Source organism: Porcisia hertigi, chromosome 30 (assembly GCF_017918235.1).
Source record: "Porcisia hertigi strain C119 chromosome 30, whole genome shotgun sequence".
In the NCBI taxonomy this organism is placed as follows: domain Eukaryota; phylum Euglenozoa; class Kinetoplastea; order Trypanosomatida; family Trypanosomatidae; genus Porcisia; species Porcisia hertigi.
Window position 1 is genome coordinate 845,069 of NC_090589.1, and position 25,960 is coordinate 871,028.

Below are 25,960 nucleotides of genomic sequence, written 5' to 3' on the forward strand. Positions count from 1 at the left end.
ATGCTGCGCCGCACAGTGCGGGTTTGCCTGCCGGCGGTCATGACTGCCGCCGAGTCTGTCAAGGATGTGCCCGACGGGGCTACCATCGCGGTCGGTGGCTTCAGTTTTTGTGGTTTCCCGTTCGAGCTTTTGGATGCTGTCAACGCCACCAAAGTGAAGAACCTCACCGTGATTGGGTTGACGATGAGCGGTGTGGAGAATGGCTTTGGTCCGCTTGCGCGAGACGGGCAACTGAAAAAGGTCATTACCACCTACGTTGGTGAGAACCCGGTTTTCGGGAAGCACCTCCTCAATGGCGAGTTTGGGGTGGAGTTTTGCCCAATGGGCACGTTGGTGGACCGGCTGCGCGCTGCAGGTGCCGGGCTTCCCGCCTTTTACACCCCCACCGGCTACGGCACTGCCGTGTCAGAGGGCCGCCTACCTGTGCGTTTTGTTCCAGGAAGCCATATGCAGGTCGCTGAGTACAGCGAGCCGCGCGAAACACGGCAATTCAACGGGCGCTGGTGCACGCTGGAGACGGCACTGCCAGCGGACTTTGCGTTTGTGCGCGCGTGGAGGGCTGACAAACGCGGCAACCTCGTCTTCCGCGGGACATCGCAGAACGTCAATCTTGCCTCGGCAAAGGCGGCGAAGGTGTGTATCGCCGAGGTGGAGGAGATTGTGGAGTGCGGGGAGCTGGATCCGAAGACTGTGCACCTGCCCGGTGTGTATGTGCAGCGCCTGGTGTGCCCACCAAATCCGAAACGCGCCGCGGAATTTGTGGTGACACGCAGTGCAGACCCCACGGGCTCGATCATGAGTGGGAATAAGCTTGATGTGGTGAGCCGCCAACTGATCGCCCGGCGCGCAGTTCTTGAGATCAAGGATGGTATGGCACTGAACCTCGGCATCGGCGTCCCCAGCATGGTCGCAGGCTACATCCCGCCAGACATGGATGTAATTCTGCAGGCAGAGAACGGCTTGCTCGGCATCGGCCCGTACCCGCTGCCGGAGGAACTCCACCCCGACCTCATTAATGCCAGCAAACAGACCATCACTATGATCAAAGCTGGCGCTTCCCTCTTTGACAGTGCCGAGTCCTTCAGCATGATTCGCGGCGGTCACCTCGACCTCACCATGCTCGGGGCGCTGGAAGTGTCCTGCACCGGCGACATCGCCAGCTGGTATATTCCCGGCAAGGTGCTGAAGGGTATGGGTGGTGCCATGGATCTGGTCGCGTGCGGGTGCAAAACGATTGTGCTCATTGGACACACCAACAATGAGGGTAAGTCGCGCATTGTCAAGGAGTGCAGCGCGCCGCTCACGGGTCGCGGTTGCGTTGATTTGATCATCACGGATTTGGCCGTGTTTGTTGTCAAGAAAGTGCCCGGGGGTGTCAACTCACTGATGTTGACCGAAATAGCCGAGGGTTGCACACTGGAGGAGCTGAGGGCCAAGACGGAGGCGCCCTTTACCGTGTCACCAGACCTCAAGATTATGCCGCTGGCGCCCGTGCCACATCAGGCTTAGGAGGCCCAGGGGATGGAGAAACCACGTTTCGAGTGAGGTTGATATATATTTTTTTAGCCTCTGTTAGCTTTACTCCCCCTTTTTTTCTTTAAAAAATAATTGTTCAAAATTTTTTCATATTTGTATCCATGACGAGTCCGCATGGTTTCGATTTCCATGAGTGGTGGGCGACGATGAGGCGGAGGGTAGGTACAACGCTCCATTCACCAATGTGCACAGCACTGCCCCTCTGCTTCCCGCATCGCATGGGCGGACCACTTACCCACCCACCGCATGCGTTGCATTTGGGAGCCTGTGATATTTATTGTTTCATTGTGTATTGTGTTCGTTGGCTAAAGTTGCCACCACCCCCTCTCACATGCGCGGAGTGGACCCTCTGACCTCCGCGTGAACTTTAGTACGCGGATCAGGCACAATTTTTTTTACTAAATCAAATGGAGCGCACCAACGACTTCAAAAGACATGTGCGCGGACATGTACATCTGTGTTGAGCGTGGCCACCATGCCATTTGAGCGTATAGGCCTTTGGCCTACGATGCAGCTTACATGGGCGGCACTTATCGAAGGGAGAGAAATCGCGTCATAAATCTACATATTTTCATGTGATATATATAAAAAATATATATATATATATATAGAAACGAAATATTGGCACAGTGGACAAAAAAAGGCTCTTAGGTCCCACGCATTGCTCCCCCCTCATTCTTCCCTTGGCTTTTTGTTCACATGAAGCGTGGGCTTTCGTATTCCTTTTTTTTTATAAATCGACTTCCTCGACAATGCCACGCCTACACACACACGCACACACACACACACGTGTCACGGGGATCATCAGAAGACGAGGGTGAGAGAGGAAGGAAGGGGAAGGAGTACGGGTGGACAGGTTGGCGAGTGAGAGTTTCTGCCGTGTTTCTTATCTTTTTTTTACCCTTCCTCCATCGGTGTGTGTGTGTGTGTGTGTTTGTGTGTATGCCCATTTGCGTGCGCAAAACAGGGCAACGTGCAGCACGGCAGTGCATGAACACCGAAACCGCCCTTTTCTGCCTAACCAACTCTGCATCTCTCTGCCTTTCTGTTTCACTTTTATGTATCCGATTCCCATCATTATGATATCCTGGCGACGGCTTACTTCATTCTCGCTAGGCGCATACGCATTCAACACCCTCCCCCCCCTCCCACACACACATATATACATTCAGATCGTTGAAACAAATTTGAAGCACATCAGGAAGAACCGATAGGGTGTGCTCTATCCCCCCCCCTCTCCCTTTTTTCCCCAAGTATAATAGATTTCTTTCTGCTCATCACTCTTTGTGTCGTTGTTACTCTCAAGTGTGTGTGTGTGTGTGTGTGTGTGTGTGTGTCTCACCTCTAGATCTCTTCCTCCTGCAGTTACATGTTTTTACCCCCCTTCCGACTTGAACGTCGGCTGCTCTTCACTTCCAGCTTTCTTGTGCTGCATATTTCATGAGTGTTGTTGATGGTGTTCTGCTTCACCTGCTGGACTTGGTGACCAAAGGGGAGACTTGCTTCTGCGTGCTGTGGTGTGCTCCTTGCGCGTGTGAGGCACAGTTTGTGCGTTATTATTAGTTTTCTACTCTTCTAAGAAGAGGTCGGGTCGGGTGTGGGGGGGGGGGGAGCCGAGTTGTGAGGATTTGCTGCACTGAACTCAGCAGTGCATAGAGGGTGTTATATTTAGTATCCCCCCCTCCCCCCTCAACACCGACACACACACACACACACTGTCGGGGGATTTCCTTCTGTCTCTCTCTGAACGTGACACGCCTGTGTATGTGCACATATATATATGTATATATGTATATATATATGTATAAATAGGTGTCGCCGTTCATTACCCCTCCCTTCCTGCTAGAGATTTCTGCACTGAGCAACTCAAGAGGCCACCAAACCGGGTCCTCCACCACATTGCCAGATAACTCCTCTTGTTGTTTTCTGGTCTTTCGTCTATTCTTGAGCACCTCTCTTCTTTTCTGTGCGTGGAGGCGACGGGGGTGGTGGTGGCTGTGCGCCTGTCAGTCTGAGATACACCGCATTCGTTTATCTCTTTCTCTCGCCCCTCCCTCGACCCTCAACAGAATTGCTTTTTACTTGGCCTTCTTTTCATTCGCTTGGCCCGGTACGTCTGTGGCCGCGCATAGAGGGAGGTGGAGAAAAAAAACCTCCCGTGCTCTTTTTTTTTCTGCGCCCCTGCAGCATTCCGGTGAACTCTCGACAGACCTTCCCATGCAGTCAGAGCGATCGCTGTCCGACCCGAAGAGGCAGGTGCGCTTCTCCTCGTTGCCGCCGTCAACGCCGCTCTTCTCTTTCGATGTGCTTGAGTGGAGCCCCTGTGACACAAGGGGTAGTGACGGGTCGCTGACACGTCTCCACCCCAGGCCTTCTGTGTTTGAGCACCGTCTTGACAGTTGTGCCATTGTGGACCCTCGTGAGACGCCAGTCTTCGGCCTGGGCAACCGCGCTGCCTGGAAATCCACCGTAGGCTCGTGGACGTGCTTCCGGACTCTGGTTTGCTTTGGCGATGTTCTAGTTCTCCAAGACTCAGAGTCTGTGGACGTTGGTGCTGCTTGCCTGCAAGAGTTCACCTGGAAGCAAGGGCCGGGTCGTTTGCCGTCAGGCGGTCTGCCGAGGGCCAGCTTTGGTGCAAGCGCGGATTTGTGGCCGACACGCGCCTCCGTCTCCGAGAAGGGAGTCGATGTCGCTGCGGACAGGGTTTCCCGCGACACACTTCTCTCAAGCCGCCAGTCTGCACGACAGCGACGTCGTCCGCGGTCCCTGAAGCGGGAAATCCAGCTCCAAGATATCCATTCGATTCGTCGCTATTGCTTCCAGAAGCCTCTGCTGCTTTTGTTCGACGTGAAGGGTCAGCTCATCAGTGAGGGAGACGCAAGTGACCCATCTGGTCGCAGCAGCTGTTCGCCGTGGGCTCCTGCCCAGCACCGTCGTCACCGCAGTGTCGGTTTCGAGAATAAAGCCAATATCCAGTGGCGCTACGAGTTGTGGGGTCCTGTCGGCATCGCATTCACGCTGCGAGGCGGGCGTCAAATGTTCTTGGCCTTCGCTTCAGTCCAAGATGCTCAGGAGATCGAGAAGCTGCTTATTCGCTTCGCCGCCGGCGCCGGATTGATGAGTGGCCCGCAGGTTAGCTCCTCTCCTCACCCGATCGGCAATTGCACACCCGTGTGCTGTTCCTCGGCCCCTGCGAATGCAACCAACGATAGCACGTCTTCCATTATTCCCAGAAGTGGGTCGTTGATATCTCCGCTTGCATCTGACATACCGCAGCGTACCACCTCTCAGTCTTCTGCCAACGCCCACATTGGCTTGTGCCAGGTCTCTTGTACAGAGTCGCCGCTAAACCTCTTTCCTTCCCCACCGGCGCGGATGGTTCCCGACCACTCGCTTGTTCATACGACCCTCGTAACACCACAGACAGGGGAGAAGGATTCATCCGTAGTGTCCACGCGAAGAAGTTTATTGACGCGGCTCACGGGATCTGCGACTGCCTTGCAGGGAACGGGATGTGCACTGGATGTTAGCACAGGCGAAGAATCTAGCAGACCTCCCGGCTCTGGGTACTTGTACTGCCGCCCTTGGGGGGGGACATCACAGTACCGGCGATACTATCTCAGGGTGTCTACGGCGAAAGGGAGGCACCACGTAGTTCATTTCTCGAGGCACCGGCTACGCCTATGGCAGATTCTGCAGCAAGCCTTTCGAGGTGACCAGCGCTCGGTCTCGCTAGATTTGCGTCACACTTATGTTTCCCCAAGTGCTGTGCACGCGAATGTGTTGCGGGTAGCATCCCGATTCGAGAGTTGCGCGGGCCCCCAGAAGTCGGAAACACCAGCCGGTGGTGTTGTATCTGTGGGCCTAGAGAGCCAGTTCCTGACCTCGCGGGCTGCGAGTCAACGAGGGCTGGAGTTGTCGACTGGCCGCCCTGTCATATTCGAAGCTGTTGCCAAGTCCCCCGAGGAGCGGACGTTGTGGCTTGCGTGGTTCCGCAACCGCGGCGCTACTGTGCAGGCAGCTGATGACGGTGCCGAGGTGTGGAACAGTGTTGGTTCTCAGCCGATGCCCGTGATGCCAGGGGGGGTCAAACTAGTCGACAACCAAACGTTTCACCCCACTCCAGCAGCGAGCCAACCGGGTCATGAGGTGCTGCTTGCTGGTCGTCTGGTTCGGGGGATGCCGACCTGTGCGTCATCTGCCTTTCCCGACAAAGCGTTCCATTCGCTGAAGCCCCTGGACGTGATCTCGCCGCACCTGCCTTTGAGGGAGCCGTCCGAGGGGCAGCGCGGCACGCTGCAGGCGTCCGCAGAAGCGGCGCCGCCGCTTCGGCTCCGCAACTCTTCCGGCAAGGATCCCAACCGTACGTCTCCCAATCCGCATGAAATTCTCCCAGTGGCTGACGAGCACGTCCGCAGAGAAGCTACCTCGCAACCACTCTCAGTGACAGTTTCTGGTGCGGGCATCAAGGAGAAAGATGGGGAGGAGCTGACGGCTGTTCTTGAGGACTATGGCTCAGGTGGGGCAGTTCTGCACCCCGACACGGCTAGCCCGTACTCGCCGGACTGCTTGGTGGGAGATGGGTCGTCAACGGCAGACTGCCTGGTGGCCTCACCCTATCAAGCCACGGCCTCGCGTCCGCAGGTTGAGGCAGGGAGGTGGCCACCAGGCAGCGGCGAGAGGGCCGCCGAACAGCCGTGCATCTTGGCCCCGGCTAGGGACTTCTCGGGGACTAACCACGAGATCGCTACTACCCGGCCAACTGCGACGGGGTCACGCTTTGCAGCTGTGTACTTGGAAGACACCACGTCCTCTGACGTCTCATCATCTGATAGTGTGAATGAGTCACCGCTGTTGCTCCCCGAAGCGACACCGAAGTTGCCGCAAACGCCGCCATACTCAACAGGGACACCCACGCTGCCGAACGGCATCACTAGCCACACAAAGGTCACAGTGAGCGTGGCTGAGCGGGGCACGGGAGAAACATCACCGAATAAGCCCACAACCGGCCAACTGACGAGCGGCTCTTCACCTTCGCTTCTGAGGGTGGAGAACTCGGCGCCTCACACCCGTGCGGTGATCACTGACGGTGGCGTACCGTCAGTGCCTATCCAGACTCCATTCATCGTTGTAATGGCGATATCTGGTGGTACTGAGCAACAGCAAGGCATGCCTAGCGACTCGCACAGCGTTGGCACGCCGCCATGCACGTTCAAGCTTAAGTCGACTGTGGTCACGGCCGCGGCGCTCGATTCCTCGGTCGCTGAACAGCCGCATCGCAGGTCACAAGCATCGATTAGAAGCTCCTCTCCGGACACCCCCTCCGGTGACGTCCCGCCAGCAGCTCTCCGGAGTTCGGAGGGGAATGCAGCTGCCACGCACTCCAGGTCCTCATGCCCACTTCAGGCCCCTACTACCAGTTCACAAGGTACACTAGGTCTCCAGCCCCGTCATGAAGATCCAACGAGTGAACTTTGTCGCCACGCTTGCGTCATGCATAATACTCCCTCATCGTCCTCCCTGACGCATCCTTCGCGTTCGCGGAAGGGAAAGTGCGAAGCCAACTTGGATGACGCGCGGAACTCTGGCATTTTTCCTTCATGCTCTGCCCCGGACCACGGTTCGCTGTCATTGCCGAGCTCTGTGGTGGACCCACAACTCCGGCAGCTTCTCGAACCCTATCCAACCGAGAAGAGAGGTGACCACTCAGGCCACCCACAAGGCATCTACGAACGAAGGGACGAGACACCGAGCAGTCTATCGTCGAGTCCGTTTGATCTTCATGTGGTTGCTTCGAAGCACTACCTTGGGAATGGCGCTGTGTCTCGCCGCGTATCCTCTGTGGCGTCCCTGGATTGGTCAAGTGCCAAGAGTAGCGATCCTCTGAGCTCTGTTCTGATTAGAATCAGCCCTGCCGGCGTGGAGCCCACGTCTGCCGGTGACGGGTAGAAACGTGTGGCAGAACTTTCCATTTTTCTTCGGCGCCTAAAACCGAGTCTTCATTGGACGTACCGGCAGCGCGACCGTCTGGGAATCTGCGCTTTCGTCGGATAGTCGAGAATACGCAGAGCAGCACCGGCGCATCCACCGCGACTCGGGATGCTTTCATCAGACGTGGATGAACATGTCACTCGTGTGTTCCCACCTGCTGAGGTGTGTACGTCCTCTGGGAGAGGAGGGGGGGGGCGGGTATATATATATATATATGTGTATGTATTTTAAACTCACCCCTTGCTCTGAGTGTTTTTTAACCTCCTTCCCCTCGCATTGTGGAGCTCCTGCCCTTTTTGTGCTCCAATCTTTCGCTTTCTTTTTTGGGCGGACACACAACGGTACTCTATCAACCTTTCGAGTGAACATGTTTGTGTTTGTCGCCTCCCCCCATAACCCGGTCATGCTGGTGACAGGACGGCGACAAGTGTTGGATCACCAAAACGTATTTGTAAGGGATCTGCAACACACACGCATACACACGCACACACGTGCACAGGCATACATACAGGGGTAAGCGTACGCGCAAGCGCCGAGCTAAAGGTGTATATTTATTTACACATTTCCCACAGATGAACAGATTGGGGGGGGTCAATACGCGCGGTTTCATCGAGTGATGTGGGGTCGGACCACGGAATCTCGGATAAGTTGCAAGGAAAAAAGCCCTCCCCTCCCCCTCCCCCTACACACATACACACGTATATACGGAAGCGTACATGTATATATATATATATGCACAAGAGTGAATGAGATTGATCATCTTGTGGCTGTTTCTTTTAGCTCTTCCCCCGCTCCTTCCACTATTAGATATGAGGGCGTTCTTGCCTATTCTCTCACCCTCGTCCACAATTTTACTTGAATATTCGTATATATTAAGCGTCACATTACCTTTGTTAATTGGTGGAGCGGCTCCTTGATGGAAGGGAAGGGTGAAGGAATCGCCGTTGTCTCGTTGTGTAGTAGTGGTGGTGCAGGTGGTGGTGGTGGTGCTGGTGCCAGTGTGGTGTTCACTTGCTCTGGCGCATCATTTCAGCGCAAGGCACATCGAGCGTGTTGTGGGTAGTGCCCACCTTGGGCTTCCTGCGCGGGACTGCACACTCGCCAGTGGCCTGGGAGTTTTTTCTTTTTTTTTTTTAACATTCCCCAGCCTCGAGCTCGAATGCCGCGCGAACTTCGATACTGCCGTCCAAGGCGCGACCCCGAGGAGTTCCTGCTCGCGTATTTGGTCAAAAGGTTTGGCTATCTAACAGAGACGGAGTGGCGTCAACACATCGCAGCCGGCCATGTTAGCATCAATGGGGCCATACTCACTGATGAGTTATACCGGCTTCAGCAAGGTGACATGCTGCGCTTTGCGCCGCCGCGCTCCCTGGAGCCGCCGGTGGATGACAGCAAGATTGAGGTCCTCTACGAGGACTCGACGCTTGTGGTCGTTGCCAAGAATGGTAACCTGCCCGTGGCAGAGGGTGGGCGGTACTGTGAGAACACACTCGTGGGGCTTCTGCGACGTTGCGGCACTTCCGCCTTTCATACCGCGGCCACCTGTGTTGGCTCTGTCACGTCACAGGAACACGCGGAGAAGGTGTCTGACGGCCTTGACAATTGTGTTGAGATTGCTGAGACCGCAGCTCCCGTCGAGAGCTCGAGGGAAATGTCTGTCAGTAGGGGGGAAGCCGAAGTATCCACATCGCCTCCGTCCCGACGGCGGCTGGAGACAGATTTTCACTCGAATCCTGTGGATCGTCTAGTGCCGTGCGTCTCAGCACCCCCGCCTGAGAAATCGTTGGCGCTGCAGATCAGCCACCTCACCCTTTTCACAGTTCAGCGGCTGGACAAGGAAACCTCCGGCGCTGTGGTGTTGGCGAAGAACAGCGCTACCGCCAAAAGCCTGGCCTCTCAGTTAGAGGCGCAGACGAAAGGTTGTACTGCTGCCGTGGAATCGCTACTGCGCGAGTATGGCACCCGCACATCGTTTAGTTCAGAGGCCTTTGACAACTTGCTTCGGCTCAAGGCCCAAGCGGTGCACAAGACGTACACGGCAGTGCTTCGAGGTGCTGCACCAGGGAATCACACGTTTGTTGTGGTCAACTACATGGACTGCGTGGCAATGCACCCGTTGCACTCATTGGACGTGCAGCATACCCACTTGAAGAAACTGAAGATGTGTTGTGAGCCAGTGGTGGATTTTTTCTCCTCACACACCCGAGAAAGCTTTCTAGCATCGCCAAAAGAGAAGCATGCGCACTGGGGGAAGGTGGCCGCAACTCGCATTCGTGTCTTGGCCAGCGACGAGACACTTGGGCTGACCTTTGTGGAAGTAGAGCTCCTCACCGGCCGAAGCCATCAAATTCGTCTGCATTGCGCTGCTGTGGGCTACCCGGTGTTGGGCGACAAACTTTACACGACCACTACACCGGGCAAGGAGGGCGGTGCCACCGCCGTACCTGACGCAGTGTACCTCGAGCGAGTCCGGCGTGAGGACCCGTTTCTACCCGTTGGCGGCGACGACGACGACGACGCCTCAGCACAGGGTGCCTGGAAAGGCAGGAAAATGTGGTGCCGACGCCACTTACTGCATGCCACACGGATCACTTTCTCGCATCCAGATGCTTCGCCGCCGCGCCGGCTGATGTGCACATCGTCGCCAGTGTCTTTCTTCGCTGCGGATGTTCGCTTCGAATCTCAGGAGGACTCCTCGCTTTTTAACCAGCTGCTAACACATGCCTTCTCGCAGTCCCTGGCAGGATGCGAAGCTCTACAGAGTTGCAGCTCAAGCTCCGTGTACGTGGAGCGGCTCGGCAACTAAGGGTTGTGCATTTTCCCCTTAAATCTTCGTAATTGAGCCTTTCCCATGTTCACTTTGACTCCCCCCTAAAAAGGGGGAGGGGAGCGGAGGGAAGGGGAGAAGAGGTGGGGTACAACGGGGCCTGTGGAGGCGCTCTTCCCACACTTCGGGGATTATCATCTTTCTAAAATGACCGACACTCACATCGGGTTTGCTCATCATCTTTCCTCCGCGCAGAGCTGATTGGGAGCTCATCCAAGCATATACCCCTTTTAGTGATGTCGTTTCGGCTTTACTTGGCTGTTCTCATGTGCTGGCAGACTTCACTTTGTAGTCGTTCTGGGTGGCGAGCACGAATCGGGTTTAAATACGAAAGTGTCATGGTCGCCTCGTTTCTCTCGTCTTCCCATCACCATGCAGAGGTCACTCTACCCTTGTCTTCCCCCCTCCCCCCCCCCCAAATCTCTCTTCGAATTTTTTGTATTCTCATCCTGGCAGTAGTCGCTTCGCAAGAAAGCAGGGCAGCCTCACAATTACCCCCCCCCCTTCCTTGTGTGTGTGTGTGTGTGCTTGAGCTGTTTCTTCGGCATCTTGTCCATTCTCACCTCGGTGTGCGCTGGCCAAACCAATCAAACTTTTTTTTTTGAGCTGGGAGAGGCGGAAACGTGTCGTTCACTCTTTGTGCGTCCGGGGCATTTCGTTTTTTTCCACAGCCACCATTATTTTGCTTCTTCACATCAAGATGACCATGAGCTTGTCATTTTACATGCCGCCCGTCTCGACAGCATTGCCGGAGACAAGCGAGGCGCGGCTCATGTTTTACGCGGAGGTTCTCATGGCCAACGTCCCATCGCTTATCGCAGACCTGGGATCCGTCAAGTACGCTTTCCTCAGTTTTTCAGAGAAGACGCGCAACGAGGTGAAGCAAAAGGCCGCCTTGATTCAGTCGATTGGGCGCACGTTGACCTCAGTGCAGAGGGCAAGCAAGTCTCTGGTTACTGCTCAGCGCTGTCTCGAGGAGTACGAGATAAAGCTGGTGCAGGCGGCGCCGCCGATTTTTGTCACCAGCGCCGAGGCGCGTCACCTGTTTGGCGAGAGCGCCAATGGTGACACTTCTAGCGCGGAGCAAAATGGCTGTGCTTCTCCCATGACCACTGAAGGAAACGCGTCTGCGTCGCAGGGGGTGTTGAGCACTTCTCCCAAGAATGTGGTGATCCTGAATGAGGAGGACATCCGTCCGGTTCGGGAAGCGGAGGGGGCGTACCAAAAGCAGTTGATGGACTATACAAAGATCACCGACGACTGTGGCACTATGGGGGAATCGCTCGTCAAGGCGCAAGATCACTGCCGCATAATGACAGAGCACGTGCAGGATCTGAAGTCGAGGTTCGACGAGATCTATAGCGCCTGGAAACGCGCAGAACGGGAGCGGCAGATGATACGCATCGGGCGAGAGGAGTTGGAAGACCGGCGGTTGATTATGGTGGAGGCATTCGATGCGTTACGGAACATCGAGGATGAGTGCCGCGCGCAGGAGCTTAGGATCATTGAGGAATTCATTGCCCGTGCCCAGGCAGAGGCTGAGTCGATGGATGCAGAGCTCCACACGAGGCGCAATCGCTACGAGGTGGAGTTGGCTGCCTACCAAATCGCCTACAAAGGGGTGCAGGGCGAAGTAGAGTCTTTGAATGAGCAATGCAAATTTCTTCGCTCCCGCCAAGCAGATTTAGAGATCTTTGCAAAGAAGCAGCAGCTAGAGGAGGCAGAGCGCAACTGTTTGCGCAAGGTCATGATGGAGGCATTGACACTAACTCCGCACAAGTACAGCAAGGCCGACGACCGTGAACTGACACCAGCGCAGCAGGAGCAGGTAAGAAAAGACCATCCTCTAGTGTCGCTTCTGGGGGCCCGCATCTCTGTTTTGGAGGAGCAGCGAAAGACGATTGGGGAACTTTTGGTGAGGGCAGGTGGTGCCAGGAAGGCGGACATCATCAGCGCCACAGTCGATCGAATCCGCACGCTTCTGGAGCCCGAAATCAAAGTCTGTGAAGACGCACTGTGAAGCAAGTAGAGCAGGAAGAGGAGGAGAGGAGGAGGCGGGGGTGGGGGGGGGCGGTGAGCGTTTGTCATTGCTTGTTCTCCATCCCTTTCACTGTCATACTCCCCTCCCCCCTCCTCTTCCCATCCGGCCCCCATTATTGGGAAGGACTGGGTGACAGACGCAAATGTTTTCTGCATCGATTCTCCCCTTCCTCCCAAGTGTTTTCCTTCCTTTATGATGGCCACCCGCGCTTTTGTTTTGCATCATCCCTCTGCCGACATTCGTGCTGTTTTGGACAAGTGTTGGTCGTGTACGAGTGTTTCGTGTGGGATGGTATTGCCGTCTAACTTGTATTCATCAACCCCTCCCTCCCTTCCCTTCTTTTCTACTTTCCCCTCCTCTCCCCTCTCCCCCCTTGCGCGCGCCAATATCCGGGCTACCGAGCACCCTGCCTGCATTTTTGACGTGCGTCAATCTTGCAGTCATCCCATTTTTTTGAGAGGAAGACGCATCAGTGAGCAAATGAGGTCCGCCTTGGGGGATACCACATCCGTGCGTAGTAAATGTTGTTTCACTCATCTTCTTGACTTTGTCGTGTGATCCAGGGCCCAAGCCCATTTTTGCGGTAAGTAGCAAGAGCTCGTAATTGCGTGTGCTTGTGCCACGGAGTGTGAAGAGGAGGGGGGGGGGAGGGGCACGAGAATATTCATTGGGAAGTGTGCAGCCGCTTTCTCTCCTTTTCCCACTCTCCCACGTCGTTCTCTAGCGTATTTGCAGAGGTGGACGTTCATCTTTCCTCCCCATCCCCTCAATCTGGATCATCGTCTTGTTTTTGGATCCCATTTTGGGTTTATTCGCTCTCTGTCCGTGCATCGATTATTACCGATGTACTCTGCTCATTTTATTTTTTTCTGTCTTTTCCATGGTCGCTTGATATTGGTAGTCTCGGTGGACACTGCGCACCTCTTCCCCCCTCGCCCTACGGACTCAGTCTGTTCGTGTTTCCTTGCGCGTGTGTGGGAGGTGTGAGGTGGGGGAGGGGGGGAGGGGGAGGGGGAAGGGGTACGCTCGCACTTTGTCATTCAGTTGCGTACTCTTTCACCGATGCTATTTGGTGAGAGCCGCTAACATTCTAACCCCCCTTTCATTATCGAACTTTTATTTGTGTTGTCGTCGTCTTGGGTGGAGGCTCAGTTCCCTGTTTTATTCGATTTGTATGCCCCCCTCTCCCCTCTTTTCACCCTGCCGTGTTTTTTTTTCCCATGCGCTTTTGCGTCTCCGTGCTTTTTTTTTCTCTTCAACTGCACCTCTCATTCTCTTCCTCACCCCTTCCTCCTCCTCAACGAAGCTCATCACCATCATGGTACTCCTTTTGGGTTTCCCGGTTCCATTTCCGTTCCCGCCCTCTTTTCCTCATTCTCTTCTGCCCGTCCTCACGACGACGAGGGGGGGGGGCGGAGCGATACCGACCGTAGTGCGCTGGGCTCCACTCTTTTCCACGGGAAGGCTATTGTTTTTTCTGTTTTTTTAATGGGTCTAGTGGGAGCGTTGCTGCATTGGGTCATCGCTGTGGTTGTGGCTCCCGTTCTCCGGTTCGATATCTACTTGGGTGAACCGGCTAAAGACAGAAAGTCCACTTGAAGGGGCAAAGCGGTCTCCAACAAACAGGGAAACGTGTCCGGCGGGAAAGCGCGTCGAGAGCACGCTCGCTACTTTCTCTCAGCTGTTTCTGCCCCGTCACCTGCGTTTACTCGAATCAAACACCTTTGCCCCAACCGCGCAGAGGAATGTACCTCTGCATAAATATCTCGAGTGGCGATATCCGACCAGTCCTGCAATTGGCAGCTGTCACGGTCGAGAAGTTCCCATTGAGGAGAACTAAAAAAAATCTGCCCCCCCCCCCTCCTCCTCACAAATGTATGTCTATATATATGTGTGTATGTACATATATGTGTGGGTGTATAAATGTATATATCATTAATGCACCTCTTCTTCCACTATCGCCTTTTTTTTTCTCGTTGCTTTAGTTGCCACCACACGCCCTGAGGAGAAGAAGAGGGAAGGAAAGGGAGGGAGAGGACGACGCTCCCTCTTTTGTTGTTGTTGCTCTGCACTGCGCCTTTTTCTCTAAGTGCTATGCTCCGCCCCCCACACACAGACCGTGTGCGTCTGCGTGTGGTCCTTGGATGGAGTTTCCCGTGTTTGTGGCCTCCGACGTGCATGGCGAGAAGGTCAACCTCGCACTTCGCTTCAATCCACGCACTCTCACGCTGCACCACTTCATGAGTGCGGCGTCGCGCCTCTTCGACGCCCTAGCAGATTTTCTGCATCTGGGACTTCTTCAGCCCTTCTCTGCTGCGTACATCTTTAGCGATGTGCACTGTCAGTGGCACTTGCTACAGGATCGGGCGCAGTTTTCACCCTGCTGTCAAGTCTATGTATTCCGTGATCAGCTCAGCGAGGTTGTCTCGACCATACCAGATCCACTGGGATCTTCAGGGCTGCTCTCACTGCGGTCCGTCGCGCATGATCGTGTGTCTTCCTCGACGTGCACAGCGCCCTCGCCTGAACTATCACCGCTCAACTCCCCCACCTCGATGTCTCCGCCACGTCTTGTCAGTACCCGCTGGGCGCTGCCAAAAAGCAGCCGACATCTGGTGATGTTACGACATCGCCCGACGGCGTCTTCGCTGCCGCGCAGGGATGGTGCTCCCGCTCCATGTGCTACCAGCGTTACGCAACGAGACGAAACCCTTTGTGCCCATGATAGCGCAGGGGGTGACGCGAATGCGCGTGTTGGAAATGAAGCGAAGCCGCCGCATCCTACACGGTCACGCCGCTTTCGTCTGCCGATCTTATCTCCCGCACCGGAGACACAGCTGCACCCTGGGGACGCCACGAGTGGCGCGGCGAACGTGTCTCTCCACGCAGCCGTGTTCGCTACATCAGACTTTCATCCCGAGTATGCGCACCTGAAGAGACACCACCCGAGTGACCCGCACACGGCACTCTCCGGACCACCCCCATACACGAGAGAGGCGGCTATTGCGCGGAGCTGGTATGATCCTTCGCGACACGCTTCTGCCAGCACATTAACCAACGCGTCCGCATCAGATGGTTTCTCGCGTAAACCCCTGTCCGCACAGGGGTGCGGTGGGGGCGCAACAATGGCCTTCTCTTCACAGTCCACTCGATCAAGTCTACCGCTGCCGACTAGCAACTACGGTGCGGAGATGCTCCCGCGCCGAGAGCCAGGCAGAGGTCCTGGCAGACGCATTCTCCGCGACGAGCGGGTGCACATGGCCTCGAAACTGCAATCGGGCGTAGATGCCCTGCGCCTACGTTTACAGAAAGAGGCTTCATATCTGAAACAGATATGGAGTGTCTCCTAGCACCCGCGGCGTCTATTCAACTACACCCAGCATGGCGGCTGCAAGAAACGAAAAATCCATTTGTTTCGTATATCTGCTCTTGTGAACTGTGAGTGGTGGTTGCTGCACCGCGCTTCTTAACCCCTTCCCCCCTCCCCTTCCCCCACTTACACACACACACGCACACACACACGCCATCAAGCCTTTTTTGCTCTTCTATCCCATGTGTAGTTGTCCCACCTCACTCTTTTGTTGCTGCCCTGTTGCTTTTTTTTGACGTCTGTAGAAAACGGCGAAATAATGAAAGAATTTGATTATGAGGTGGCTGTTTCGGATGGTGCGTGGTGTTCTCACTGACGTTCACCCGACCCACCATGGTGCCTTTTTTTTTACTCGGAAGAGGTAGTCAGGTGGAGGGGCTATTCCACGAGTGTTTCTTTTCGTGGGTGCATCGTTCACCGGCGTGGTCGTATACACACACATACACATACACACACACGCGCGCGCAATGTTTGTCTGCTCGGTAAAGATGGATCCGGGGCTTTTCCACCAATGCCTCTCGTCATGCATTCTTCTTTCTTCACCACTTTGTTTTGTATTCCACCTTTGCTCCTCCTGTGGTCCTCATTACCATGTGCGCTTCAGGGATGACTGACGCCCTCAGATTTGGCAGCGTCATCCTCTTTTCTTTTTGGCACAGACTGCAGTGGCTATCATTAGCACACACCTCCCCATCAATTCGCTTTCCCACTCCGCGCCCGCAGCGGGGACTATCCACCGTCCGCAGGAGAAAAGTGTTTTGTTGCGATTGATCGACACTTTTTTCCCCTCCTACTCGTTTTCTATCTCGGTCCTTCGTTTTGTGCGATCTCCGATCGTTCGCCATGGCGGCGGATAGCCTGAGGTTGTCGTGCAAGCAAATCCTGCAGCGCCTCCAGCAGAAGGATGTGGTGGAGTTTTCCTGCGTGTTGTGCGGCCAGCTCGTTCGCGGGCAAGACGCACTGATGGATCACCTGATCACTGAACATGAGGTGCACTGCCTCCATTTCGATAACGTAGCGGATCTCGATGGACTACTGCAGCACCTCTCAGTACTGCTCCACGGCGGTGCGGCTGCGTCTACACAGTGGATATGCCCTGTGTGCGGAGAGGACACAGGGTCAGATGATGTGCGTGCACTCCTTGACCACCTACGTTTGACGGGGCACAAGTACTGGAACCCGCGAACGATTCCTAGCCTGGCATCGTGGTACATCACCTGCACGTCTGTGCCCGGTCCGACGGCCGACAAGACGCTCGTGGAGACAGCTTCGTCGGCGTGCTCTTGCTCTGCACCTCGAGAGGTCGAGCAGGACAGCGCAGAGGATGGGGACATCGAGTCACAGTGGAATGATATGGAGGACGAGGACGAGGACTGGAGTTTGAAGTGCGACTGTCTTTACTGCGACTACACTGGCGAGGACATCCTGCAACACCTCAAGTCGAACCACCACTTTGATTTACGCCTGAGCGTGCAGCAACGCGCCGATTTGAAGGATGAATACGACTTGATCCGGGTGGTGAACATGGTTCGGCGCGCCATGCGCGGCCACCGCTGTCCGTACGGGGACGAGTGCGGCTTCGAGGGTAAGGAGAGCGATTACACGGTGCTTGAAGCTCACCTTTTAGCGCGACCGGAGCACCGGTTGCCGAAGCAGCTTTCGAGAGGTCACATTGATCTGATCCCATTTTTATCCGACGACGGGCTCATATCGATGCTTCTTGCCAGTGGTGCAGGCTTTCTCCAGGTCGAGGAGGAAGACCCGGACTTCCCAATGGTGCCCACCGTGCGGGAGCTGGCCCTGGCAGCCTCGCGTGCGCCGCACAAGTAGTGATAGCCAGAGTGGCGGTGGACTGGGTGCCGACGTCACGCTTCCGTCCACTGTGGTGTGCAGGTGCACTCTTGCGAACATCTTTACTTTTCCCCCGCTTCACCGGCCGCGTGGTGGTGAGGGGTACCCTCGTTTTTCTCTTGGTGGTGCTCACCGTCTTTGCGTTCTCCTCGAGTGTGTATACATGTTTGCGTTCGTCTCCTAGAGGTATAGCGTGTATGAATTTCGATAAAGAGTAAACATAATTATAGGAGGAGGAGGAAGAGGGAGGGGGGAATAAGGGTGGTGGCGGGCGAGGTACACAGGTTGAGGGGTGGCTGTTTATTTGCTGTTGTTGTTGACCCTACTATATTTTTTCTGTGATAACGTCGCAGTGTGTAGCTGCATCTACTTCGTGCTGTTGTTTTTTCTTCCCCCCTCCCCTTCGTCTTTTCCACTCAACCTCCTCTGTGCGCTTTTTATTCCCCCTTTATGTTTGTGAGGGCCCTTTGTCGAGTAAAAAAAAAAGAAACAATGGTAAACACAACCACAACAAAAGAAACGTCTCACGGAAGAGAGCAATCGATTATGCGCGGCGAGGCAGGGGAAGAGTGGATGTGTGGATGGTCGTGTGAGGGGCGAACAAAACCGTGCTGCCATTGCCCCTGTGGGCCTTCACCTTCCCGTTTCAACTATCTCCTCCTCAGTGTAGTGGACGGGCGTGTTCACAAACACGTCAGTTCCACCGCGGGTGGTGACTTCTCCACGAGATGAACGCCGCTTTCGACACACTCTTTGGTTCGTGCGTGTTCACGGCATGATGTCCGCCGGAAGAGTTTACACAGGACTCGTTAAAAGGAGGCGACACTGCGAAAAGGCTTGGCCTCGTCTTCATCTTCATTCCAGGGAGCGCGATTCTCGTATTTCTTTCCTTCTTCTTTTGGTTCTTGCGCTGGCAGCGTCTGTCCTCCTCAGTTCATGGGTTGTGCTTGATCGACAGCAGGTTTGTCGGCCATGAAGAGAGTGCATGCCGCACGCAGACGGACCCTCCCCCCCCTCCCCCCCTCCACCTTCATCTCTTCATCACTCGACCATCTGCAACGAGATTTTTTTCCTGTCTTTTGATTTGTTTTTTTTTGGGGACGTGAAGTCTCACCTCTGCGTACCTCTAAAGAGTGCAGCGGTACGTCAGCTACAGGCATCGAATTGAATCGCCGCAACTTTGGTGCTGTGTGGGTGTCACACCAGTTGCGGCAGGGGAACCCTGGCGACGAACAATGTCACTCAGTCCGTACACCATCGAAGTCGGTCCCTGCCAGGCCGACGGACGGCGGGATGTTTTTCTCTACTTTCAGCGAAGGCTCTGCTTTAGCACGACACATCGGGGCATCACACGGGTGTGCCTCGTAAAGTGGCCGGCGCGCTCGTGCGTCAGGCACACATCAGATACAAACGACATTGATGAGACGGAGGCGCTACGAACACAGCGAACGGAGCAGGTTTATCAAACTTTGCTGGAGTACGGCAATCCGCATGGTCCGACGCGGTTACCACAGTGGAGGTGCTCGGGCCACGACGCAGGCACCATCGACAACAACGCTCGGTCGCCTTTGGAGGAATATCTGTGTGTGTTTCACCGAGAGGAGCTCGCTGATCAGCACGGCCGCTACACTTTTGTACAGCCGCACACGATCTGCAGCGCGTACCGCATCGCCGACTCTACCTCCCTGGAGCTGGTGCTGCACAATGTAACTCCCACAGACATCTCTGCCGCCGCAACTGGCGTCTTCGTTCGTGGCAGTCGTCAGTCAAACAAGGCACTTCCTCCCAGCACCCCAATAGAGTACCAAAGTGTTCAATACAAGCCGGCATCGAATCTTTGGTGGATGGGGGCACCATTGTCGCTGAAGCCGGTTTATGTGGCGGTGTCCCTTGGTCCGCAGGTGAACGCAGCTGGTTCTGCCCCTATGGACGACGGGGGCAAAGCATCAGGCCCGCCTGCGGAGGGCATCGCTGCGGCGAGATCGAAGCACAGCGAGAAGGCGTCTGGAGAGACGCTGACGCGCCTTGTGTCTTCTCCGATCTCTGTAGGCGGGCACGACGCCCCAGCCCAACGACACGGCGGAGACAATGGTTGTAGCTCGCGTCACTCGGACCCCGAGGGCCGCACTGCGCAAGGTCAGTTTGAGTTCTCGCCTTCACCTCCTTCGAGCCCCAACATAAGCTGGCCGGGCCCGAGCGCGACGCGACCTCCGGAGGGGCAAGGACCACAGGCGGCCGCTGCAGCGTCCCCTCCGCCGGCACCGAGCGCTTCGCCCCCTTTGGTCAGCAATGCACCCACTCGGTACATCCCAGTGGAGGCGACGGTGCTGGTGCAGCTGGAGATATTTGACTCACCCACAAGCCGCGCTGCATGTGCAAGTTTACTCACCGTTGTCCGCACGGGTGACTGCGAGCTGGGTCTCGCCACCACAACACCACAGTATCCTCTGGACTGCATGCTGTGGCAGTGGTGGCCGCACCGCGTCCGTCTTCCGCCGCTAACTTCTGGTAACGCTGCCTTGTCAGCGGTGGCGTCGCCGCATGCGTCACTTGATCGATACGTTATTTTCTTGTACGATTCTCATCAGGGCAATGTGTTCGTGCTGCGCACGCCACACCTGCGCAGCGGCGCTGGTGACTTCGAACTGCTCTTTTCTTTTCCGTATGGTAGCCTGCCCTTTGTTTTGCCGTGTTTGCGAGCGCCGCACCCGGCACCAATTGCCGTCTGCAACTACCCCCGCCCCAACTGCATCTCGGTCTATGATGTCGTGGCGCTGCTAGCCTCCCCGGCGGCCACCACGGTTGCGATGGAGCTTGATCTGGAGATGTATCAGGCGCATCACCCAGCTTTCTTTGGGAAGCTATGCACATCATCAAAAGCTAATGGCAGCGTATTTCACGGAGAACGAGCGGTTTTATCGACCAACGGCACCTCGCTCAATGGCGCTGTGGCAGCACTTTCACATCCTACGGACGGTGTACAGAATGCCAAGGAGCGCTCCTTCATCGCTGCATCGTGGAGAGCGGATGCCATAAACGGTGTGTCTCACTCTGTGCAGAGCATCTTATACCACTATCAGAATTGTCTGGTCGTTCAGTACAACTGGCCCGGTGGCTCCGCCCAACCGCCAAGGATGGAAGGGGTAGGCATTACTAGTGGAGGTTCAGCCTCGCCTCTCTGTAGCTACTCGTCCGGGGGGGAAGGCGTTCAGGGCTCACGGAGTCTCTACCGGCGCCGCCGTCGTTGCGAAAGCACCGTTTCCTACACCGTGGAGTTTCCAGCGATCACGCTCGACAAAGATCCCTTGCTTGTATTTGTGCTGGAGGCACTGAGCGCCGCTGCTGGTCCTCGTGCTGTGGCGGCTCTCGAATACGCCCTGCTCACGGAGTTGTGGCGCTGCAAGTGCGGTGCAGCTGTAGCTGTCGATGCGTTTGACTTGTGTGCAGGACTGCTGCAAAGGATTTACAGGGGCTGGTCTAGTGACTCCGACCCAGCACTTGCCTCCACAGGCGCTCGACAACCCCTACAGTTGACCGAACAAGACGCCGAGGTTGCCCCGCACGTATTTGTAGATCCGTCGACCGTGACAATCCAGCAGGTTCGTCGGGCTGTGGCGAGGAGCCGCACAACTCATGCACTTCCATACTGCCAAAATGAGAGGCAGGTGGGAGTTTCCAGTGCCACTCATTCCACCGCTTCAGTTCACCAGGGGGCGATTGGTGCGTGCGCGTGGACTAGGCAAGAACGCGCCTTGGCGCTTGTAGCGCTGCATCTTCTGTTTGAGGCGTGCCGCGCACAGGAGAATTTGTGGTCCCTGCTGCCACGCTTGGCGATCGTAAACCGGGGCCTGAGCGAAGCCTTGCGCTGGCCTTCCTACGTAGAGTACTACGACACCGTGATTCCGAGTAGTTTCCCAGCTCTCTCGAGCCCTTCACTGGGGCCACCGACGCACGAGTTTACAGCCCTTCTCCCCGAGCAGTTGCTGAGGCAGCGCTTTGACTCCGTGGGGCGAGTCAGCAACTCGCCGGCGCCACGGACTGGCGGTGGTTTATCAGTGGCAGCCGTAGCCGCGGAGTTCGTCTGCGGTGACGCTCCAGCACTTTTCTCGACTCTCTCCTTCACAGCAGTGCGGTGCACCGTGCCCGCAGGCATCGCGGGGCCCTACGGCACGTGGCCGCTACTCACTTGTTTACCGGACACGCATCCCATCTCGGTAGCTAATCACCTGGTAGCTCTCTACGGAGATATCTATAGCGTCTCAACGGGATCGCTGTTCCCCACCCAAGGGGGGACTAGCGCGGGCAACTGCAGAGGCAGCGATGTCGCTGCCCCACACAGCGAGGCAGCCTGGTGGCGGCGTATCTGTGAACTCGTTCTGCGGCAGCGCATATCTCCGCGTGTGATTCCTCAGGTGCTAAACGCCACCGCGGCGTACCCCCTCCTGGAAGCGCTGGCGATGGGTCGTGAGCGTGCGGAGTCAACGCTGCCATCGACCCTTGTCGAACTGGTGGGACGCCTGGACCGCTGTCCGCCAACCTCGCGCACCGCGCAGATCTTAAGCGCTGGGCAGCATATCTTGGAAACCGCAGAGGCGAACGCCGTAGCACATCAATTTCGTGTGGCCTTGTCCGACGACGATGGCGTCTCGGTGCGACCCGACTTCCGGAGGACCTGGAAAGACTCCCGGCTCGACATGGTGCAGAACCTCTTCAACACGGTCGCCCCCATTTCACTCTCGGGGTTTGAGGATCGGCCGGAGGAGCTCACAGGGGCGCTGGAATTACTGTCCTGTCGTGCACAGGCAATGCCTCTCGGTCGCGGGATGCTCACGATGTGCACACAAAGCTTCAAAGTCCAGGACAGTATTCCCATTGCACCTTTGAATCTCAATGGATATACCAACGACGGTATCAGTGTTGCGAGCAAAGTGTCAGACGACCTCATGTGGCCACTTTTCCACAATGGGTGTGCGGCAGGGCTCCGTTTTCTGCCACTGCCACCCGTATTCTTCACCGCCTCAGGCGAAGCACCACGGGCGTCACAGGACATCCTCGGTGACGCTCAAACGAGGGGGGCCGCCACGTTCCCACCAGGGAACGTCTCGCAGAGCATCACGAAGCAGTGGGTTATGTACCAGACGAAAAATATCGGCAACCCCGCTTCGCGAGCTGGGTTGTTGCTTGCCACGGGTATCCTCGGACACCTCACGGTATTGCAGCGCACCGACATCTTTTACCTCCTCATCTCCCGACATGAGCAGTACGTTTGGCGTGAGGCGACAACGATGGCGGTTATGCTGGGGCTGAGCTGCAGCTTCTGCGGCACAGGAAACGAGGCGGTGTTCCGCTGTCTTTCAGTTCACGTGCAGTCGCTGAATCCCAGCGCCGAAGATATCGAGGTGTCCCTGGACGTGCAGACGGCGGCACTTGCGTCAATGGGCCTGCTGTGTCAACGGATGCCGTCGAATTCTTTCCTGGTGGAGGTCCTCCTCACCGAACTCTCCCGCATGCCAACGGATGAGCACTGCACCAAGCGCGAGGGGTACGTCCTCGGTGCCGCCTTCGGCCTCGGTCAGCTGCTGCTCGGCGCGGGTCAGTCGCAGGGAGTGCAGCACATAGAAAATCGTCTGTTGGCTATCATGAGGGGTGCACCACGCAGCGCCACTGTATCAACCCGCGACGGTGTCGATCATTTCGAAGAAGCGATGGGGTCTGGGGAGGCGGGTTTTTTTTTCGCCCGCGCGTTGTTGACGCAGGGTAAGCGAGAGGCGACATACAACACGTGTGCAAGCGTCTACGAAGGTGACTACTACAACGTGTTCGTCTCCGGTCCAGCCGCCACCGTGGCACTCGGGATGATGTATTTGAAGACTGACAACGCCTTTATCGCGTCAAAGATTACACCACCAGATCGGCGTGCCGCCATGCAGAAGCTAACCCCGTTAATGTGCCACCTGCGGAGCATGATGACCTCATTGATTGCTTGGAGCGCGATTGAGCCAACCCGAACCTGGCTCTACAACCAATTACCTTCGTCCTTGTTGGAGCTGACAAAGGTCCCACTGCCGCCGCTTGCCACGCAGCAGATGAATTTTTTGCTGATGAACCTAGCACACTGTATCGCCGGGCACGTGATGGCTGTCGGGTTGCGGTTCGCAGGCACGATGGACAGCGCTGCACGTGACCTCATCTTCGCAGAGCTTCAGGGATTTCTCGCTGCTCAGATTGGCTCAACAAAAGTTGCGATCCCTGCCGTACAGCGAGCGACAGGTGCATATGAGACGTGCTTGTTGACGTGTGCCAATGCGCTGAGTTTGGTCATGGCGGGGACAGGGGACTTGGAGGCGTTGGCGTTGCTGCTGCAGCTACACCGGCGCACGAACGTGTCCTACGGCTCTCACCTGGCCATCTCGATGAGCATAGGCTTGCTTTTTTTGGGAAGTGGTCGGTTAACACTGTGCAATGACATCACGGCGGTGGCGGCGCTACTCATGGCGTTTTATCCGGTGTGGCCCAAGGACGCGGAGGACAACACGTGTCATTTGCAAGCGCTGCGCCATCTCTACGGTCTGGCGGTCGTGCCGCGCGTCATGGAGGCAGTGGATGCTGTCAGTCATCAGCCTGTGTCGGTGCCGGTGCGCATCGTTTTGCGTAAGGGAAGCGATCCAGAGATGAACGGAGGTGGTGGTCTTCAGACGTCAAGCTCGAGCGCTGCTCTCCCCGCTACTGCCGAGCGGGTCGACGATGCCAAGCGTGTCCTTCACTGTGTCACTCCCTGCCTGTATCCACCAGTGGACATGATCGAGAGGGTGGAGGTTCGCAGTTCCAAGTACTACCCACTGGTGTTTTACTCCACCAGCAGGGAGCTGACGCAGTCGGCAAGCATGTTGTTTCGCGTAATGGCCAAGGAAAGCGGCACCGCGCTGGTGCACGGTCGAGGCGGTTTGCATGCGCTGGGTACCAGAACGCCGATTGAGTCCACACTCCTCAGCTGGCTGCATCGGCTCTTTCGTCAGAGCTCCACGACGATCACAGAGGGACTCACTATTATTGACAACCTGAAGCTGGTGTTGCGAGTTCAACGCCTGCTCCTCTCGCGCACAACAGGAGGAGGAGCGATGCTGCTCTCCGCAGACTTTGGTGAAGCGATGATGGAGACGATGGAGAGGCGCTATTCGTTCATCTTCCTTCACGGCAGCCCCTCTGACGTTGAGCATGCGTCCTCTGGCCCTCGTCATCCACTTCACCAGCTGATCGTCGAGAGGAAGTCACGCACTGATGTTATCCAGTCCATAGCTCACCACCCACACGGCACCGTGGCGTTTCCATGCGACTTCACAGCTCTGGCGGCCTGTTGCGTATCTCCAGATATCCAGCTGGGTGGTACTGAACTGAGGCGCACGGTCTCTGCAGAGGAGGACATGCACACTGCCATCGATTTGGGTGCGTTAACACGCTGGGTGATAGAGGCCTTGCACTACTACGGAATAGGCCAGCGAGAGGTTGAGCTTCTTCGGCAAGCCTTCATGTCACTTTCCACTCCTCTTGGTGATGGTCCGATGGGAAGCAGTCGCGGTGTCTCATCTTCGGTGCAGCGACTCACAACCCTTCTGCGGTTGCAGGCGGCAACGCTTCTGCCTCTCTCAACCCTCGAAAAGATCTGGGGCTGCTGTTTTGAATGGAAGGCTTCATGAATTGAGACAATACTGATTGGTGTGCGGCCAATCGACACCACTGAGTTTGGCGGTAGCGCGGCGCGCAATGAGGCTTTGCGCAACGCGAAGTGATTGCGTCGTCTGAGCCTGCGGAGGCGGCACTCCCGCACGCGTAGCGTCACCTTTTACGCAAGGTTTCCACGCCGATGAACGGACGCGGTCGGAGGCTGTTTGTGTGGGGGGGGGGGAGGAGCAAGAGGGTTTGTCTATAGGCGGAGGTTCGGCTCTGTGCACGTGTGTCTCTGCCTAAAAGGTTGTGAATTAGATTTAACCACTGACTGCATGCTCACTAGATAGTAGAAGGCATCAACACAGGAAGAAAACATCTCAACAAGAAAACGCACACGCACACACAGTGATGAATCTCCGACAGCACCATTCGGTACCGCGAGATTGTAAAGGCGCGCTGGCGTTGCTGGGGCTTTTTTTTTCTCCGTCTACCCATGAAGACGACGCCCATCACTACCGCTAGGAGCGGCAGTCGCCGCATCGCGACCACCAATCCTGCTGAAGTGCAGCGTCGTTTTTCAATTGTACATATCGCGCTGTAAGCCTGACGGTACTGTCCACAAAGACGTCAACCTCTTTTCGCAGGTTATAAACTGCAGCCTCGTTCATGGCTATCCGTC

The 25,960-nt window shown here is 56.1% G+C and overlaps 7 protein-coding genes across 7 annotated transcripts; all 7 read left to right on the forward strand.

The window, feature by feature from the left end:
- Window positions 1-1,509, forward strand: JKF63_02976 (uncharacterized protein; the record flags this gene model as incomplete). Its single annotated transcript, XM_067898999.1, has 1 exon — window positions 1-1,509. One exon carries the CDS (start codon window positions 1-3, stop codon window positions 1,507-1,509), a length of 1,509 nt encoding a protein of 502 aa, XP_067755443.1.
- Window positions 1,510-3,753: 2,244 nt separating this feature from the next.
- On the forward strand, window positions 3,754-7,485 carry JKF63_02977 (uncharacterized protein; the record flags this gene model as incomplete). The annotated part of the gene is made up of 1 exon (XM_067899000.1): window positions 3,754-7,485. The coding sequence occupies one exon, from the start codon at window positions 3,754-3,756 to the stop codon at window positions 7,483-7,485; it is 3,732 nt and encodes a 1,243-aa protein (XP_067755444.1).
- Window positions 7,486-8,686: 1,201 nt separating this feature from the next.
- Window positions 8,687-10,333, forward strand: JKF63_02978 (uncharacterized protein; the record flags this gene model as incomplete). The annotated part of the gene is made up of 1 exon (XM_067899001.1): window positions 8,687-10,333. The coding sequence occupies one exon, from the start codon at window positions 8,687-8,689 to the stop codon at window positions 10,331-10,333; it is 1,647 nt and encodes a 548-aa protein (XP_067755445.1).
- Window positions 10,334-11,060: 727 nt separating this feature from the next.
- Window positions 11,061-12,374, forward strand: JKF63_02979 (uncharacterized protein; the record flags this gene model as incomplete). The annotated part of the gene is made up of 1 exon (XM_067899002.1): window positions 11,061-12,374. One exon carries the CDS (start codon window positions 11,061-11,063, stop codon window positions 12,372-12,374), a length of 1,314 nt encoding a protein of 437 aa, XP_067755446.1.
- A 2,165-nt stretch (window positions 12,375-14,539) lies between these two features.
- JKF63_02980 (uncharacterized protein) lies at window positions 14,540-15,745 on the forward strand (the record flags this gene model as incomplete). The annotated part of the gene is made up of 1 exon (XM_067899003.1): window positions 14,540-15,745. The coding sequence occupies one exon, from the start codon at window positions 14,540-14,542 to the stop codon at window positions 15,743-15,745; it is 1,206 nt and encodes a 401-aa protein (XP_067755447.1).
- An 863-nt stretch (window positions 15,746-16,608) lies between these two features.
- JKF63_02981 (uncharacterized protein) lies at window positions 16,609-17,595 on the forward strand (the record flags this gene model as incomplete). Its single annotated transcript, XM_067899004.1, has 1 exon — window positions 16,609-17,595. The coding sequence occupies one exon, from the start codon at window positions 16,609-16,611 to the stop codon at window positions 17,593-17,595; it is 987 nt and encodes a 328-aa protein (XP_067755448.1).
- A 1,256-nt stretch (window positions 17,596-18,851) lies between these two features.
- On the forward strand, window positions 18,852-25,310 carry JKF63_02982 (uncharacterized protein; the record flags this gene model as incomplete). The annotated part of the gene is made up of 1 exon (XM_067899005.1): window positions 18,852-25,310. The coding sequence occupies one exon, from the start codon at window positions 18,852-18,854 to the stop codon at window positions 25,308-25,310; it is 6,459 nt and encodes a 2,152-aa protein (XP_067755449.1).
- Window positions 25,311-25,960: the final 650 nt, after the last annotated feature.